This window comes from Ahaetulla prasina, chromosome 9 (assembly GCF_028640845.1).
Source record: "Ahaetulla prasina isolate Xishuangbanna chromosome 9, ASM2864084v1, whole genome shotgun sequence".
Classification (NCBI taxonomy): Eukaryota; Metazoa; Chordata; class Lepidosauria; order Squamata; family Colubridae; genus Ahaetulla; species Ahaetulla prasina.
In genome coordinates this window covers 11,119,662-11,138,050 of record NC_080547.1, presented here as the reverse complement: position 1 = coordinate 11,138,050, position 18,389 = coordinate 11,119,662, and the positions used below count along the sequence as shown (strand labels likewise).

At 45.1% G+C, this 18,389-nt stretch overlaps 1 protein-coding gene across 1 annotated transcript; it reads left to right on the top strand.

Annotated features, from left to right (window-relative positions):
* The first annotated feature begins 1,759 nt into the window (after nt 1–1,759).
* Nucleotides 1,760–16,101, top strand: LAYN (layilin). The gene is made up of 7 exons (XM_058194699.1): nt 1,760–1,930; nt 7,274–7,568; nt 8,488–8,645; nt 9,847–9,888; nt 10,558–10,644; nt 11,830–11,929; nt 14,607–16,101. Exons 1-7 carry the CDS (start codon nt 1,810–1,812, stop codon nt 14,956–14,958), a joined length of 1,155 nt encoding a protein of 384 aa, XP_058050682.1. The 5' UTR covers nt 1,760–1,809; the 3' UTR covers nt 14,959–16,101.
* The last annotated feature ends 2,288 nt before the right edge of the window (nt 16,102–18,389 follow it).

The following is an 18,389-nucleotide window of genomic DNA, read 5'->3' as shown; positions in this document are numbered from 1 at the left end:
CGCAGAGCCATATCTGTGGGCATGCGAGTGTTGCCCTAGCTCAGCTCCACTGTGCATGCGTGCGCTGGCCAGCTGATTTTCGGCCCTTCCAGGCCCACCGGAAATTGGGAAACAGGCTGTTTCCGGCCTCCGGGGTGGGAAAGGCCATATTCACCCTCCCCAGGCTCCAAGAAAGTCTCTGGAGCCTGGGGAGAATGGAAAATGGGTCTACTGGGCCCACCGTGCCATCGCGTGCCAAAAGAGAGGGGGTCGTGCACGCATGCGCAAAGCAAGGTGCATTGAATTATGGGTGTGGGTGTGTGCGACAACCCCCCCCGTACTCCCCCTACAACGGCCAAAAGGTTAGCCATCACTGATTTAGCCAGACTGATTATTTTCAGAACAAAACAAAAAATGTTATTTGATTGTACCGTGCCACTAAAACAGGCTGTACATGGCTTTGTTGGATAGAGGGCACCTTTAAACACACACACACACAAACAGCTGCCTGCTCAGTGGGAGATGAGGGGAGCCAGTTCATACCTGTCCATAATGCACTTTGGGAATCGGTTCTTTGCACTTTGAAGACTTGAACATTGGGCGCTATCTAACGAAATGAAATTTAATGGTGAAAAAAGTAACTTTCTACATTTTAGGCAAGAAAAACAAAATGCACAGGTACGGCATAGGTGATCCCTGGCTCAACAGTAGTAACTGTGAGAAGGATCTTGGAGTCCTGGTGGAAAACCATTTAAATATGAGCCAGCAGTGTTCTGCAGCTGCCAAAAAAGCCAACACAGTTCTAGGCTGCATCAACAGAGGGATAGAATCAAGATCACGTGAAGTGTTAGTGCCACTTTATAATACCTTGGTAAGGCCACACTTGGAATACTGCATCCAATTTGGGTCGCCACAATGTAAAAAAGATGTGGAGACTCTAGAAAGAGTGCAGAGAAGAGCAACAAAGATGATTAGGGGACTGGAGGTTAAAACATATGAAGAACGGTTGCAGGAACTGGATATGTCCAGTTTAATGAAAAGAAGGACTAGGGGAGACATGATAGCAGTATTCCAGTATCTCAGGGGTTGCCCCAAAGAAGAGGGAGTCAAACTATTCTCCAAAGACCTGATGGTAGGACAAGAAGCAATGGGTGGAAACTCATCAAGGAGAGAAGCAACTTAGAACTAAGGAGGAATTTCCTGATGGAAATTTTAGTTCGTTAGAACAATTAATCAGTGGGACAACTTGCCTGCAGAAGTTGTGAATGCTCCAACTCTGGAAGCTTTTAAAGAAGATGTTGGATAACCCTTTGTCTGAAGTGGTGTAGGGTTTCCAGCCTGGGCAGGGGGTTGGACTAGAAGATCTCCAAGGTCCCTTCCAACTCTTTTGTTGTTGTTGTTGTTGTTGTTGTTGTTATTAAACAACTATACTTGTCTTTATAGTCATTTTGAAGAAGAGATTGGACTTCTTAAATTTGTCTGAAACGGTATAGGGTTACCTGCCTAAGCAGGGGGTCGGATTAGAAGACCCCCAACTTCCCTGCCCTTCCAACTCTTCTTCTCTTATACTTGCAAGGGATGGATGGAGCCCCCAGTGTGGTCTGAATCCATCCTAGTTTCCCTCCTCGGCGCTGCCGTCCACCCTCGGGGTCCCCCAGCCTCGCCGGCTGCCAGCCAAGGCGCGCCCTCCGCCCCCGGGAGCCCCTCCAGCGGCCTCCTTCCCCTCCCCTCCGGGCTGGCCCCCGGCCCGGAGGCGGAGTCGCTTCGCCTCCCTTCGCCCGGCCCAGACGCTCCGCGGCTGCACAGGCTCCGGCGGCTGCTGCTGCGGCCATGTGGGTCCCGGGCTGCGACGGGGGAGCGGCCAGCGGGCTCTGGCAGCTCCCGCTGCTGCTCCTGAGGCTGGGCGCCTTCTGCGAGCCGGCGGGCAGCCGGGAGGCGCGGCTGCCCAGCGGTGAGTTCGGCCTTCGGGCGGGCAGAGGCTGGACGGGGCAGAGCGAAGCGCAGGGACGGGGATGGGCAGGACCAGCTGGAGCGGGACCCGCCGAGCGGAGGAAACTTGCAAAAAAGTCCGAGGGAATCTAGCATCGCGTTCCGATTTACGGCCGCGGTCTGCGGGCAGGATAGGGGGGGATGCTAAGCGGGAGGCTAAGACACCCCCCCCTCTCGTCAAGCCGGGAAAAAGGGGGGGTCAGAGGGGTGGTGGAGGGGTTCAACTGCTCTCCGAGGGGCCGGGAAGGGGGTGCAGATCTCCTCCCGTCTCCCCCCACCCAGCACCAACCGGGCAATCGCGGCCATCCCGATTCGCGGATCGCGAGTGGCGTCTTCGTGCGCTCGTCCTCGCGGAAAGGCAGCCGGGCAAGGAAGGGAGGGAAGTCCCGAGTGGGCTGGGGAGGGGGAGCAGTCAGAAGGCTGGGAGGACGCCCCTACTTTGTCTGCCAAAGCTGCCCCCGGACCGGACTCTCCCCCCGCCCCACAACTTCTCTAAAGGCGTGGGGAGGGGTCGTGTCTGCTGTTGGGCGATGGGCGCGTTTCCAAGTACGGAGTGAAGAGGGGGTCCTCAGTTGCCGGAGTCCGGCCCTGAGCCAAAGGGGGGCCCCTTTAGCCTCCCGTCGGGCCGCTCAGATGTTTGGGGGGCGGCCAAATGGGGGCGCCCCCGTGGCCTGTGAAATCCCGACGTGCTGCGGATCTCCGAGGCATCCCTGGATTCAGGCAGGGCTGCCTCGGAGATCCGCAGCCGTCGGAACCTGAAGCCGCTTCCATTCGGGGTATCAGCCCAAGGGCTAAGCCGGATTCGGGAGGGCATCGTAGCTGGGATTCTCGCGGCTCCCTAAACTTCTTGTGTGGAGTCCAATCCGGACACTGGAGATGGACCCTAGCGGGGCTCTATTTCCACCTTGATCTCCGTCCGGGATCGGAGAGGCCCCTTTGGCTGTTTCACCTTAACCTCATCCTGTGAGGCTGGGGTAGGTGGGTGGGCAGCAAAGGCCCAGTAGGCACCAGGTGTTCACAGAACCTACTTTAAGTTGGCAACTCCTGGCTTTAAGGCTTGCAACGAACTAAGGACAAATGGCAAGCTGGAAGGTTGCACTTCTGGACTGCAGGTAGAGCCCCCAAGTATTTGTGGAGAATGAAGAGGGTGGAGGGCTGCGGCCAGAGCTTTGGAAGGATGCCCCCACCACCCTGGAAAAAAGGGACCACAGTTGAGTTGTGCGTTCTCTCTCTCTCTGTCTGTCTCTCTCTGTGTGTGTGTGTGTACCGGAATAGATAGATAGATGCAGTGGTGAAATCCAAATTTTTTTACTATCGGTTTTGTGGGCATGGCTTGGTGGGCATGGCAGGGGAAGGATACTGCAAAATCTCCATTCCCTCCCCACTCCTGGGGTGTTTCTCCAAACTGCTCAAAATTGCCGCTACCAGTTCTCCAGAACCTGTCAGAACCTGCTGGATTTCACCCCTGGATAGATAGATAGATAGATAGATAGATAGATAGATAGATAGATAGATAGATAGATAGATAGATAGATAGATAGATAGATAGATAGATAGATAGATAGATAGATAGATAGATAGATAGATGGATGGATGGATGGATAGATGGATGATGTGTGTGTGTGTGTGTGTGTGTGTGTGTGTATGTGTGTGTGTATGATGGATATATGTGTCTATGTATTATATATAATCAAAAAATTGTTTTAATTTCAGCCAGAGCTGTTTTAACGGCTGTTGTATTCCCGTAAACCAGCAAGAGACTCCAGGGATTGTAGTGAGATATAAATACAATAAATAAACCAACCAACCAACCAACCTACCAACCAACAAACTTGGTCTGAGGAAACCTTCATGCAGTTGGGTTTAATAACATAACATAACATAACATAACATCAGAGTTGGAAGGGACCTTGGAGGCCTTCTAGTCCAACCCCCTGCCCAGGCAGGAAACCCTACACCATCTCAGTCAGATGGTTATCCAACATTTTCTTAAAAATTTCCAGTGTTGGAGCATTCACAACTTCTGAAGGCAAGTCGTTCCACTTATTAATTGTTCTAACTGTCAGGAAATTTCTCCTTAGTTCTAAGTTGCTTCTTTCCTTGATCAGTTTCCACCCATTGCTTCTTGTTCTACCCTCAGGTGCTCTGGAGAACAGCCCAACTCCCACTTCTCTGTGGCAGCCCCTGAGATATTGGAACACTGCTATCATGTCTCCCCTGGTCCTTCTTTTTGTTAAACTAGACATACCCAGTTCCTGCAACCGTTCTTCATATGTTTTATCCTCCAGTCCCCTAATCATCTTTGTTGCTCTTCTCTGCACTCTTTCTAGAGTCTAGAGGGTTTGTCAGGACAGACTTTGCCCCTTCCCCAACAGCTGAGGGTCTGTCATGAAACCATGAAAAAGGAGGGACGGGGAGTCAGGGTGGAGATTAGCTGGCCAATGATTCTGTTGTGGGTACTTATTATATTTAGCATTCTTTTGCTATTCCGTTCCTCGAAGCTCAGCCTTCTCCAATACAGTGGACTCTGGATGGCTTGGACCGCAGCTCCCACAATCCCCAGCCCTGACCATGCTGGTTGGAAATTATGGGAAACATAGTCCAATATATCTGAAAGGCCTGGAAACATTTAGGGGTACATGCAGGGGTGAAATGCACCCAGTTTGGACCGGATCACCCGATCCAGTAGCGATGGCGGCGGGTGGTTTGGAGAACCGGTAGCAAAAATCCCTACCCTGCCCCATATGCCCAACTGAGCCGCATGATTATCAGAGGTTTTTTTTTTTTTTTTACTTTTAAAAGCATTTTTTCTTCAGTCGAAAAAATGCTTTTAAAAGTAAGAAAAAAGCCTCTGATGATTGCGCAGCTCACTTGGGATCATCTGAACCTTTTAAAAGCATTTTTTCTACAACCTCTTCAGCCGAAGAGGCTGTAAAAAAAGTGCTTTTAAAAGGCTGCACAGGCGATCCCAGCTGAGTTGCCTGATCATCAGCGGCTTTTAAAAGCATTTTTACAACTTCTTCGGCTGAAGCCCACCCAGTCACATTACCCCACCACCACCACCAAGCCATGCCCACAGAACTAGTAGTAACAAATTTTATATTTCACCCTTGCATATGTGACATAATAAATGAGTTTGCTCGGGAAATCAATTTACTTTCCCAGAATGATCTCCAGAAAGTGACCTGGTGAGATCACAAGAGTGGACAGCCGCGGGGGGGGGGGGGGGGACCGTAGCAGTGGCCATCCCGCCATCGCTGCCTCTCTTTCTGTCTTGCCTAAAAAATAACTTTACATTTTGCTGATAAAACACAAATTGATTTTGGCAAGGGGTCGCAAAAGCCCGGCTGAACCAACTCCAAAGGAGCTCACTCTCTTTAACCGACGTGGCTGAAGATGATTTTATTAAAATTACTGTACATTCCTTCTGTTGGCCGCCTTTGAAGCTGCCAGAATCCAATTCTCAGTAAGGGGGAGGGTCCTTGGAGCACTTTTATGCGATAGCTTTGGGGCTTCCGAACCAGCCCTGGAAGTTCTCAATTTCATAACTTAGGCATCGTTTAAAAGCTGTTTTAAACTGGAGCAAAATTAGCCTTTTGCCTGAAAAGTTGGACTCCATTATAGAACTTGTAGGTAATCAGTTTCCTCCTCTATGGGAACTAAGATTTAATTAATCAACTAACTAATATGCTGCCAATCTCGCTATCCAACCCTCGCCTTTCTCTGCCTCCCTGCTTTGGAGTCTTCCAAGGGGAAAGGCAGGTTGATGGCTTGTCAACTTCTCATCAGATCTGTTCAGATTCGTGTTTCTTATAATGACCACGTGGATGCAATCATGTGCAAAATACAAAATTCTCTTTCTTTCTTGCCTAAAAGTAACTTTACATTTTGCTGATAAAATTCAAATAGTTTGGCAAGGGGTTGCAAAAATCTGGCTGAACCAACTCCAAACGAGCTTTCTCTATAAGTCAATGTTACTGAGGGTGATTTAAGGGTTAACTTAACAATACTTTACTCCTGGTTTGCAAATCTTCTGCCTAAAATGCTCAAAGTACGGTACGTCCACCCACCCTCAATGGGTGAACTGATTCCCAAAGCTGGAGTAGTCCACTTATTTCTGTTTTAGCAACGTCCGTCCAAAGGAGACTGAACAACGGAGCAGGCAGCGTCTTGGCAATTATGCAAAAGACACTGAGAAGATCCAGCCACTTAAGGACCTCTCATTAAAAGCAAACTCTGATGATTTATGTTCTTATTTTAAGTTTTGAATCAGTTCTTTCCGACATCAGGCGTTTGTTTATTATTTTGGATTGTTCTAATTGGGTTTCACTTTGCAGGCTGCCAGTCACTGCTATACAGTGGGAGGCCATATAAATCAAGTATTGAAATAAATTACTGCCAACTGATGGAGAATAGAATAGAATAGAATAGAATAGAATAGAATAGAATAGAATAGAATAGAATAGAATAGAATAGAATAGAATAGAATAGAATAGAATAATAAATATAGGATAGGATAGGATAGGATAGAGTTCGAAGGGACCTCAGAGGTCTTCTAGTCCAGCCCCCTGCTCAATCAGGAGAGTAAATCTGAGGATCCTTGCTTGGATCTCAGTTCAGATTTGAAATAAACCCAAAGGTGCTTCTTCAGGAGGCAACTGGACTTTTTTCCCCCCCTTTGGAGGCTTTTCGCTTCTCATCCAAGAAGCTTCTTCAGCTCTACAAAGAGCCGTTGCTGCTCTTTTAAGCCTTATGGGAGGGGCCAATCATCTCCTGGCCTTACTCCTGAGTCATCCTTTTTGCTTTAGCTGTTCTTGCCTTCTGGCAGCTCTTCACATACGTGCACTAGGCACAGGCTCCTCCTGTTCCTCTGCCTCTCTATTTTCAGCCTCTGGAGGCTCCGGAGCCTGCGCATCACTCCCAGATGGCCCTGGCCCCATCTCTGCCTCCGACGCAGAGCCCTCATCCAGGCCTTCCCCAGACTCCAGGACTGACCCATTGTCCTCCCCAGCCTCCTCACTGTCCAACTCCACTGCCAGCTCCACACGCTGCTGGTGGACCACAATAATATCGGCCTGGCAGCTCTCCAAGCCAGAGAAGGTCTGTGACTGTAAATTCTCCCTTGAAAGACTTTGCTGGATGTGAATGAGAGGAATTCACAGTAACTTAATAAAAAGAGTTTTTTGTTGGGAAAAAGGAGTCTGCTTCATGCTCTTGGGAAGCCCAAGTCAGAACACTCCTAAAGTTGCCACAGTTGGACAATCCAGCTCTCCTCCCTGTCCCTGAGGTTGTTTCTGCTCCATAGGTCAGACCGTCTGCCTGAGAGGCACGCAACGCCCTTGCTACAAAATCGTTTACTTTCACGAAGTCGCCCGCAGGGTTGGCTTCCAGGAAGCCCTTCAAACCTGCCGAAGAGACGGCGCCGACCTGGTCAGCATCGAATCCCAGTCAGAACAGGTGTTGGTTGAGAAGATGATCCAGCGTTATTCGGCCTCCGATGGCGATTTCTGGATCGGTCTCCAGAGAGAAGAAGAACCCAAGAACGACACCCAATGTCCATCTCTGTACACCTGGACTGATGGGAGTTCATATACCTTTCGGTAAGCCAGAATGACGTTTCCCTCAAGAATTTAGAATAGAATAGAATAGAATAGAATAGAATAGAATAGAATAGAATAGAATAGAATAGAATAGAATAGAATAGGGTAGGGTAGGGTAGGGTAGGGTAGGGTAGGGTAGGGTAGGGTAGGGTAGGGTAGGGTAGGGTTGGGTAGGGTAGAGTAGAATAGAATAGAATAGAATAGAATAGAATAGAATAGAATAGAATAGAATAGAATAGAATTTTTTATTGGCCAAGTGTGATTAGACACACAAGGAATTTGTCCTGGTGCATAAGCTCTCAGTGTACATAAAAGAAAAGATACGTTCATCAAGAATTCTAAGGTACAACACTTCATGATAGTCATAGGGAACAAATAAGCAATTAGGCAAAAATCAATATCAATATAAATCATAAGGATACAAGCAACAAAGTTATAGCCATACAGTCATAAGTGGAAGGAGATGGGTGATGGGAACGATGAGAAGATTAATAGTAGTGCAGATTTAGTCAATACTTTGACAGTGTTGAGGGAATTATTTGTTTATCAGAGTGATGGCGTTTGGGAAAAACTGTTCTTGTGTCTAGTTGTTCTGGTGTGCTGTGCTCTATAGCGTCGTTCTGAGGGTAGGAGTTGAAACAGTTTATGTCCAGGATGCGAGGGGTCTGTAAATATTTTCATAGCCCTCTTTTTGACTCGTGCAGTATACAGGTCCTCAATGGAAGGTAGGTTGGTAGCCATTGTTTTTTCTGCAGTTCTAATGATCCTCTGAAGTCTGCGTCTTTCTTGTTGGGTTGCAGAACCAAACCAGGCAGTTATAGAGGCACAGATGACAGACTCAATAATTCCTCTGTAGAACTGGATCAGCAGCTCCTTGGAGGTGGGGTTCACTCTCACGATTTGCTTGGCCTTCCTACAGAAACTGGTATGCAGATGAGCCCTCCTGTGGAAGCGAGTGGTGTGTGGTGATGTATCACCAGCCCTCGGCACCTGCCGGCGACGGGGGACGTTACCTGTTCCAGTGGAACGATGACCGATGCAACATGAAAAACAACTTTATTTGTAAATATTCGGAAGGTAACCTGACGTCATTTATATTTGGGGATGCTCACAACGTTGGTAATCCTTGAGTTACAACTGTCTGTTTAGTGACCGTTGGAAGTTACAAGGGCACTTAGAAAAGCGACTTACAATCGTTTTTCACACTTACGACCGTTATGGCATCCCTGCAATCAAAAATCAAAATGCTTGGCAACTGGCTCATATTTATGACGGGTGGCGGTGTCGCAGGGTCAGGTGATCCCCTTTTGCAAGCTTCCCATGAGCAAAGTCAATAGGGAAGCCGGATTTGTTTAACAAAGGGGTTACTAACTTATCAACTGCAGTGGTTCACTTAACAACTGAGGCAAGAAAGGTCGTAAAACAGGGCAAATTTCTCCTTAGTTCTAGGTTGCTTCTCTCCTTAGTTTCCTTCCGTTGCTTCTTGTCCTGCCCTCAGGTGCTTTGGAGAATAGTTTGACTCCCTCTTCTTTGGGGCAGCCCCTGAGATATTGGAAAACTGCTACCATGTCTCCTCTGGTCCTTCTCTTCAGTAGACTAGCCATGCCCAGTTCCTGCAACCGTTCTTCATATGTTTTAGCCTCCAGTCCCCTAATCATTTTGGTAGCAAGTTATGGATTTTTACCCCCAAAATTTAATTAGTCAACATCAGTGGTGAAATATAAAATTTGTTACTACTGGTTCTGTGGGCGTGGCTTGGGGGGGTAATGTGACTGGGTGGGCATGGCCAACTTTTTTTTTTTTTACTTTTAAAAGCATTTTTTCTACAACCTCTTCTGAAGAGGTTGTAAAAAAAATGCTTTTAAAAGCCTCTGACGATCAGGCAACTTATCTGGGATCGCCAGAGCCTTTTAACAGCATTTTTTTCTACAACCTCTTCGGCCGAGTGAATGAGGCAGTGAATTTCACCCCTCGACTGCAGTGATGCACTTAACAGCCTTGGCCAAAAAAAAGGTCATAAAATCAGGTGGAAGTCAGCTAACAACGGTCTTGGTTGGCAACTGAAAATTCTGGTTGGGAAAATTCGGTTTGAGGCCCGACTTTTACGTTCACACCTGAATTCTGAAAAGCAGATTGTTTTCTTGCTTTTGGAGTTGCTATGCAGACATTTGCTTCCCGCACGTTGGCTTTAAAATCCCTGTAATCAAATATAGGATTTGGGGTTTGGTTTTTCGGCATGTGCACTGTCTCATGATTGTTTTTCTTCCCTTTTTTGCAGAAAAGCCAACAGTTTTCTCTGAATTGGCTGCCTCTCCGACAGGTAACATTTGGAGGTTGAGACTTTTGCTGGGAAAAACGCCAAATTTAGCACAAATAACAAACAATGCACCAAAAAAAGCAAAATAAATTGTTAAGAGGAGTGAGAAAGACAATGAGGTATATTAGGGAGGCCTAGATTTGAGTCCACGTTTAATCATAGAGCCAAGGAGCCTGCTGATGACTTCAGAAGATCTCTGCATTTCAGCCAACCTTCCTCACAGGGTTGTTGTTATTGTTTATGGGAAAAGAAGGAGAGATTCATCCCCTCTCTGGAGTTTCCTCCACTCCCAAAGGAAAGACACGGTTAGCCATTAAATCAGCGTTTCCCAACCTTGTCAACTTTAAGATGTGCGGACTTCAACTCCCAGAATTCCCCCAGCATGCATGTTTACGCAAACATCTTAAAGTTTGCAAAGGTTGAGAAATGTTGTGTTAACTAATAAATAAGTAAAACTTGCTCTTTTGAACCCATGACTCTCAATTGCTTTTTGGAATCTTTGACGCTAATTGATCCTTTTCGAGCTGGTTGGCCCCAAAATGTGGACGTTATCTTAATCCTAAATCCTCTTCCATCCGTTTTAGGGCCTCCTTAATCTTGAATTATCCAAATCAAGTCTTTGCATTATTAAGACAACATCCTTAAGTTGTAACACTCGGATTTCTTTCCTAGGGTACATAACAGGGTCTTCGCCATTCACAACCCCAGAAATCCCCAGGCAGGAGGCTGTCGCGAACAAAACCCTCCCGGAGGCTAAAGGTAAAAAAAAAACACCACTGAAATTTCTCGTAATTTTAACGAGGACGGAGAAAGGATAAGTTTTTTATAATTGCTGCAAAGGAAGTTGGAAGTCTTTACTTCAGTTATCTTTTCTTATTCATATTTCTTAATCACGTTTCTTGATTTCTGAATTCACACTTTTCCTTTGATTTAATCTTACTTTAGATTATGTCATGTTTACCTTTATGAAGCCCTCCTAATAAGAAACAAATACTTTAAAAATGCAGTTGCAATTTCCTTTCTCCAAAGCTGTTTTAACAATACCGCAGATTTCAGTGGTGAAATCTGAACTGGTTTATTACCAGTTCGCTGGTTGCACATAAGGGCTGCGTGCCAAATGCGCATTATGCGCAGGCATGTGCAGTACACACCACGCACCAAATGCGAGGTGCACACACGCGCATGCGCAGTGCTCACCAAAAGGAGGCATGGGGTAAGTAGAACAGCACACGGTGGGGGGTTATCAGCTGTGTCGCGCGACTTTTTTTTTTACTTTTAAAAGCATTTTTTTACAACCTATTCGGCCGAATAGGTTGTAAAAAAATGCTTTTAAAACTAAAAAAAAAGGCTCTGATGATCGCACAGGTGATCCTCAGAGCCTTTTTTTTAACCTTTTAAAAGCATTTTTTACAACCTATTCAGCCAAGTAGGTTGTTAAAAATGCTTTTAAAAATAAAAAAAGGCTCTGATGATCGCGCAGCTCAGCTGTGATCCTCAGAGCCTTTTTTTTTACCTTTTAAAAGCATTTTTTATAACCTATTCCTACCATTTGGGTGGGAAAAGTGAGGGAGCTGGAAAGAAGAGGCAAGCAGGCAAGCGGGCGACTGGGTGATTGGGGGGGTATAGGCGGGGGTGGGGGGAGCAGGGATTTTTGCTACCGGTTCTCCAAACCACCTTCCGCCATCACTACCAGATCAGGCGATCCGGTCCGAACCTGGAACATTTCACCCCTGTAATACCCTGAATTTCTTGGAGGATGAATGCCTTTGCCGCATCCAAAGAGAATTAATATACATTGTTCTTTTTGTGTTATACCCTACAGAGAGTGTCTCCCCACGACTTATAAATAAATGAGGGTGGTGGTGGCAAAAGTCACAATTCTACTGTGATAAAAATTTTGTTCTCAGTAACACATTTAAAACTCTTGCTTTCTTTTCTCTTCAGAGCCTGCTTGGAGCCTTCTATACATCTTAATTTCAAGCATACCCGCTTTGCTTCTCTTGATCACCATTGCCGTTTTTATCTTTTGGGTTTACTCAAAGAGGCAAGTGGCATTATTATACAAGCCGAGAACAATTTGGAGGGCAGCTAGGGTGGACTGGGCAGGTTCCAAGCAAGGATGGACAAGAAAGAGGGAGGAGGAGAAATAGAGAGGATATTGTTGTCTGTGCACGACTGATATGTTTTCCTCGTTGGAATAGGTGTTTGGCTAAGAAAAGCATCTTGTCCCGAGAGGAAAAACTAATTTTTGAGACCTTTCAGGAAATAATAGGGGTCTTACAAACTAAGCATAGGGAAGGCCACTCCATGGGCCAACTCGTTTTGCTCAAGGAATTTTGTTCCTTGAATTTAGATCCCTACAATCCCTATGCTTTAGAGCAGGAGGGGTCTCCAACCTGGTATCTTTACGACTTGTGGGCTTCAACTCCCAGAATTCCTCTGCCAGTCTCTTGATGGCTTGTGGATTTCAATTCCCAGAATTCCTCAGTGAGGAATACTACAATACTACCACAAGTTGTAAAGTTGCCCACTTGGAGTCCCCTGCTTTAGCGGACATGGGGGAAGGCCTTGAAAGACAGGAAGAAGAGTTGCTACCAGTGGTGGGTTTCAAAAAAATTTTTAATACCAGTTCTGTGGGTGTAGCTTGGTGGGCGTGGCATGGCTTGGTGGGCATGGCTTGGGCGTGGCAGGGGAAGGTTACCGCAAAATCCCCATTTCCTTCCGAATAGCTGGGTCTTGAGAGAATAGATGGGGACGTGGCCAGTCAGAATTTTTACTACCGGTTCTCCAAACTACTCAAAATTTATGCTACCGGTTCTTCATAACTTGTCAGAACCTGCTGAAACCCACCTCCGTTTGCTACCATGGCAATGATTAGATAAGCGGGGCTTGAGCCCAGGCCAAGACAAGAATGCGAGAAAACAAGTCCCACCCCAATTCACACAAACTTAAAGCGCACATTCGGGCTCGCAAGGTCCTGCCCCAAAAGCTGTTACAATCGAAGTAGTCCTGATCTACATGCCGTTGGTTTCTTGTTCTGGTCTACCTTACAGGGCTAACGCACACTTTCTTTGGACCCAAGAGAACTTGTCCATAATTTACACCCAGTTGCAAGTAAAGTCTTTCCCTGCCCCAGAATCACTCTTTTGTCCATGAGTTGAAGAGGGGAGGGATTGCATTGGAGTGGTTTCCAGATTTAGCCTCCCTACCCACTCACAGGAAGGGGATGCTCGTCAGCAGGAGTCAAAAAAGGAAGAACTTAAGCCTTCCTCCTGACAAGCCATCTTTTGTTGCGACATCTGAGTTGTTCTTAAACTTGAATTCAGGTCTCGTGGCTTCTCTACTCTTAAATTTTGGGTGCATTTTGATCTCACAGTAATACATTATAGACTGACCTTATGGCTGAAGCGTATTCTACCTCTGTGGGGGTCACCAGCCTATTCCTTTTTTAAGGGGGTGTTTTCAAAAGTATTTTATTCATGTCTAACAGAGGAATAATAAGGAAGGTTAAACAAGTGAGCTGCAATTGCCTTAGTCTTTTTTTTTTTAACACCTTTTCGGATCCATCCTTTGCCCCTGACGATTTTTCCTGGTGGTCTCCCAGCCAAGTTTATTTTTATTTATTTATTTTTATTTATTTATTTATTTGTCAAGAACGTATTAGGTAATAAGTATAAACATAGATTGGATACATAAAATAGATACAAATAGAGGAAACATTAGGACAGGGACGGAAGGCACGCTGGTGCTCTTACGCACGTCTCTTACAGACCTCTTAGGAATGGGGCGAGGTCTACAGTAGACAGTCTAAGGTTAAAGTTTTGGGGGTTTTGCGATGAAACTACAGAGTCAGGTAGTGCATTCCAGGCATTGACCACTCTGTTGCTGAAGTCGTATTTTCTGCAATCGAGTTTTGAGCAATTCACTTTAAGTTTGTATCTGTTGTGTGCTCATGTAATGTTGTGGTTAAAGCTGAAGTAGTCATTGACAGGTAGGACATTGTAGCAGATGATTTTATGAGCTATGCTTAGGTCAGACCGAAGGCGGTGTAGTTCTAAATTTTCTAAGCCCAAAATTTCAGGTCTGGTGGCATAAGGTATTTTGTTGCGAGCAGAGGAGTGGAGGACTCTTCTTGTGAAATATTTCTGGACACGCTCAATTGTATTAATATCCGATATTCAGTGCAGGTTCCAGACAGATGAGCTGTATTCAAGAATTGGTCTAGCAAATATTTTGTATGCTCTGGTTCAGGGGTCTCCAACCTTAGCAACTTTAAGACTTGTGGACTTCAACTCCCAGAATACCTCAGCCAGCAAACCTGGATGAGGAATTCTGGGAGTTGAAGTCCACAAGTCTTAAAGTTGTCAAGGTTGGAGACCCCTGTTCTGGTTAGTAGTGTGATATTACCAGAGAAGAAGCTATGCAAGATTAAGTTTACAACCCTTAATGCCTTTCTGGCAATGTTGTTACAGTGGGCGCTGGCACTTAGATCTCCCTAAGGTTGTCTCTTCTTTAAAAAATATTTTAATAAAAAAACTATCAAAAAGCAAGGCTGCCCCTTCTTATCTGTCTGACTCATCCAAGCATCCAGCAAAACCATGAAGTTCATTCATGAGTAACCCAAGTTAGAAAGTAGAAGAAAACTCAGTAGGAAAATCAGAAGGAAGTTAATGTATTTTTCTTTCCTTCCTTCCTTCCTTCTTTCTTTTTTTCCTGCCAAGGAGACGGGAGCAGAGAGAAGCAAACACGAAGGAGAAAGATGCCTGGTCGTCTACCAAAACACAAAACAGCCCCAGTTTAGAGATCTATAATGTGATTAAAACACAGGGGGAGGCCGATCTTGCTGGAACGAGACCCCAAACCCAAAACTCCTCTTTCCGTGTCCGTCTTGGAGGAGAAGACCTCTGTGGAGACTATGACAATATGGTGGTCAACAACTCAGAGAGTGGCTTTGTGACTTTGGCAAGCACCGAAAGCGGATTTGTCACAAACGACATCTATGAACTGTGCCATGACCAAGTGGGGCAAAGCAAAGAGTCAGCTTGGGTAGAAAATGAAATTTATGGATATTAAAGAGCTGGTGGTGAGAGATAGATTCAAGCTGAGGAATGCCCCCATTGATACAAACTTTAGTACACACAGACATTGTGTGCTGCTGAATTGCGGAGCGGTTTCCTTTCCCTTCCTAAAAGGGGCATATGGTTGGTTGGTTGCTTGACCGTTGGTTGGTTGGTTGGTTGGATGGATGGATGGATGGACGTCATCAACTTGTTTTTAATTCCTAGCCACCATGTTTTGTCCATGAAGATCTACCCCTAGTTTGATCATTCAGATCTTCCACTGGTGAACCCATCATCTCTGTCATTGAGTCCGTCCAGTTTGTTGCTGGTCACCTTCTTTTTCCGTCCATCTTTAAACATGAAAGCAGAGATTTTATTGACCAGGAAATGATTTTGGGAGAACTTGATTCCCTTCCTTGTTACAGCCTCCTGATCATCTAGAACCTGACAACATGTTTTGCATTATAATAAGCACATCAAGGAATTGTTGACATCCAGATGGAATTGGTGAGATATGGCTAAATATAACACGGGTTTTGTTTATCGCCACCTGGCTTTGATCAGCTGCCGAGTTTCCATCTTTACCTGTTTGGTACTCCAAAATTTTTATCAGAAAGGAGGAGTGTTTCCCCCCCCCCCTGCTCTTCTATTCTTCCACATGGTATTTTTTTGCAGACTGATCCGAGGATAAAGGAAAGGACGTTTTCTAACTACAGTATCTTCTGTGTTGATATAGACATTTTTGGTTTGGTTCAGAAGCGGTGCAAAGTGATAAGAACTCCTTTGCAGTTGTGGGCAGACCTGTTTCTTGGAAGCAGAGTAGAAAAGGGATGAACTCGGAGTTAGTTTAAAAAAAACAAAAAAACAGTTGCCAAAGATTGTTTCCTTCATATCTCAGATGCTTTCTGTCCAGGATGAGATTGGCAGATTTGGGAAACAAATAACATCCCTGTGGTTCTAAGCAACACGCAGTTGCCAATTCTGAAATCATGTCCAGATTTACCTTGTCGAAAGCTATCCTACTGTTCTTAGAAAAAATTAAGAGCAAATAAGCAATGTATTATTTGAAATCGTATGCAAATTTTGATATCCTTATACTTGTGCTCAGTGGTGAAATGTAAAATTTGTTACTACCAGTTCTCTGAGCATGGCTGAGTGGGGGTGGGGGTGTAATGTGACTGGGTGGGCATGGCAAACTTTTTTTTTTTAACTTTTAAAAGCATTTTTTTCTACAACCTCTTTGGCCAAAGAGGTTGTTAAAAAATGCTTTTAAAAGGCTCTGGCAATCAGGCAGCTCAGCTGCGATCGTCAGAGCCTTTTAAAAGCATTTTTTTCTACAACCTCTTAGAGGTTGTAGAAAAAATGCTTTTAAAAGCCTCTGAAGATCCCAGCTGTGACATGCAATCATCAGAGGCTTTTTTTTTTACTTTGAAAAGCATTTTTTCAGCCAAAGAAAAAATGCTTTTAAAAGTTAAAAAAAACAACTACTGATGATCGCGTGGCTCAGCTGGGCATGTGGGCAGGGGGCGGGGCAGAGATTTTTGCTACCGGTTCTCCGAACTACCCACTGCCATTGCTACCAGATCGGGCGATCCGGTCTGAACCGAGAGCATTTCACCCCTGGATCATATGCAAATTTTGATACCTTTACGCTTGTGCTATTCAACTCAAAATATCAACTCTTTCGGTGGCTGTCCACGTGGAGAAGCAGCAAGATATGACATAGAAATATTTTCTGGTGCCTTCCTTTGTTATTTGATGTGTGACAGATGAAAGAGGGAGGGGGGGGCTTTTTTAAAAAGCATTAAAAAGCTGGTGTGATGTTCTGTGCATGTGCTACTCTACGACACTTCAAAAGCTTTTGATATGTGCATGTGATATCATCTTACATCGCCATGGAGTGAGGGGTTTTGTTCTGGTGTTGAATGCATGAAGCCTGTGGCCACGGCGGTTGAATTGCTGCGATGTGGTGGAATGTTTGCAAGAACCTCTGAGCTGAAGGACCAAAAGGCTACCTTGATTAGAACTTTTCCTTGTGCTTTCCTTTCTAAGTGGAAACAGCAAAACTAAATTTTTGGGAGAAGGTCCCCAAAGATTGAAGAGGGGAGGAGAAAACTCCCAAGAATTAACAATGGTCTGGAGAAACTCCGGATGGGATGTTGATGCTCAAGTGAGATTCGATCACTCTAGGATTATGCAATGTTGTGGGATGAAAAAGACACACCCCAACCAAGGAAAAAGATGGGGGAAGGTGGTTTTGAAGTCTCATGGTTGGACGTGGTCTCCTGATGCCACACGACTGGCGAATGTGTAATGGTTCCTCTTGGCTTTCTCTGCTGCACACGAGCCAAGCGGTGTCATGAGAATCGCCAAAGGATGACTACATCGGGTCAAATGAGGTGAGGCACAGCTTGTGGTTGCTTAATGCCTGGGGCATGTTGGGGTGGGGGTCGGAAGAGCCTTACTCATAGTCTCATGTCATGACTGGTAGACACCCGAGCATCTGTGCCTAGGAAAAGCCACTGGCATTTGCAGTTTTCATTTCAATCCGGGTAGTTTTTCCTGCACTTTGGTATTGCCTTACTGCCATGTTTCTCTTGTGCATGTCTGAATGAAATGTTGGGAATCTCTTGAACAAAGAAATAAACGTGTTTGGTTGCAGAGCAACAACAGGTTAAGATTATAGGGGTCTTTTTTTTTTGCACTGGGTCTTTTTCAGGGGCCTCTTTCAATCTTGCCTTATCTTCAGCGGAATTTATCAGCTTCCTACACTGAGGAGCATAAATGGTAATAACTCTTAAACCTAATGTTGGAGTTAGCAATGTGCATGTTAATCCTAGGTTAGCTAAAAGCAAAGGTATTCAGGATTCCCGTTAGCAGTAGTTGGAGTGGTAATGAACAATAGAAGGTTAACTGTAGTAGAGAAATAGTAACTAATCAAAGAGTTGATTATCAATCTTCCTAATCTCTTATTATGACACCTCTTTCATTTCAGCAGTTAAATGCACTTCAATTCTTTCCTTGCTTGGTGTTTTTTGTAAAGCGATTCATTTTCGCCAACAGTATTTGCTCAAGGGGAAATAATTTCCTTTATCTGTGGAATCTGAGCTTGAAAGAAGTTTCTTGTATTATTATAAGAAGTTCCTTCATCTATCAGTGAGGGCTAGGCAGCTAGAGAGGCTATTGAAAATGTACAGTAGGGAATTGTGGCAATATACAGATCTATCATTTGATATTGACAGGCTTCATAACCCCAGATCTTACTTTCATTTTCTGAGAAAGAGAGCTAAACGTAACAGGATTTAAACTCAAAAATTATCTCCTAAACAGCCGGAAGCCAAGATGTACACCAAAATCTCCAGAAAAAAAGTAACGTATATGGAGGGATTTCCAAAAACCGACTTTAAATTTCAAAGCATCTGGTTCAACAATTCAATATTTGAC

Excerpts from the sequence above, each read along its gene's own strand:
- LAYN (XM_058194699.1), top strand. The coding sequence starts at position 1,810 with ATGTGGGTCCCGGGCTGCGACGGGGGAGCGGCCAGCGGGCTCTGGCAG. Across the intron at positions 1,931-7,273 it reads GGAGGCGCGGCTGCCCAGCG|GTCAGACCGTCTGCCTGAGA; the intron begins GTGAGTTCGGCC and ends TCTGCTCCATAG. Across the intron at positions 10,645-11,829 it reads AACCCTCCCGGAGGCTAAAG|AGCCTGCTTGGAGCCTTCTA; the intron begins GTAAAAAAAAAA and ends TTTTCTCTTCAG.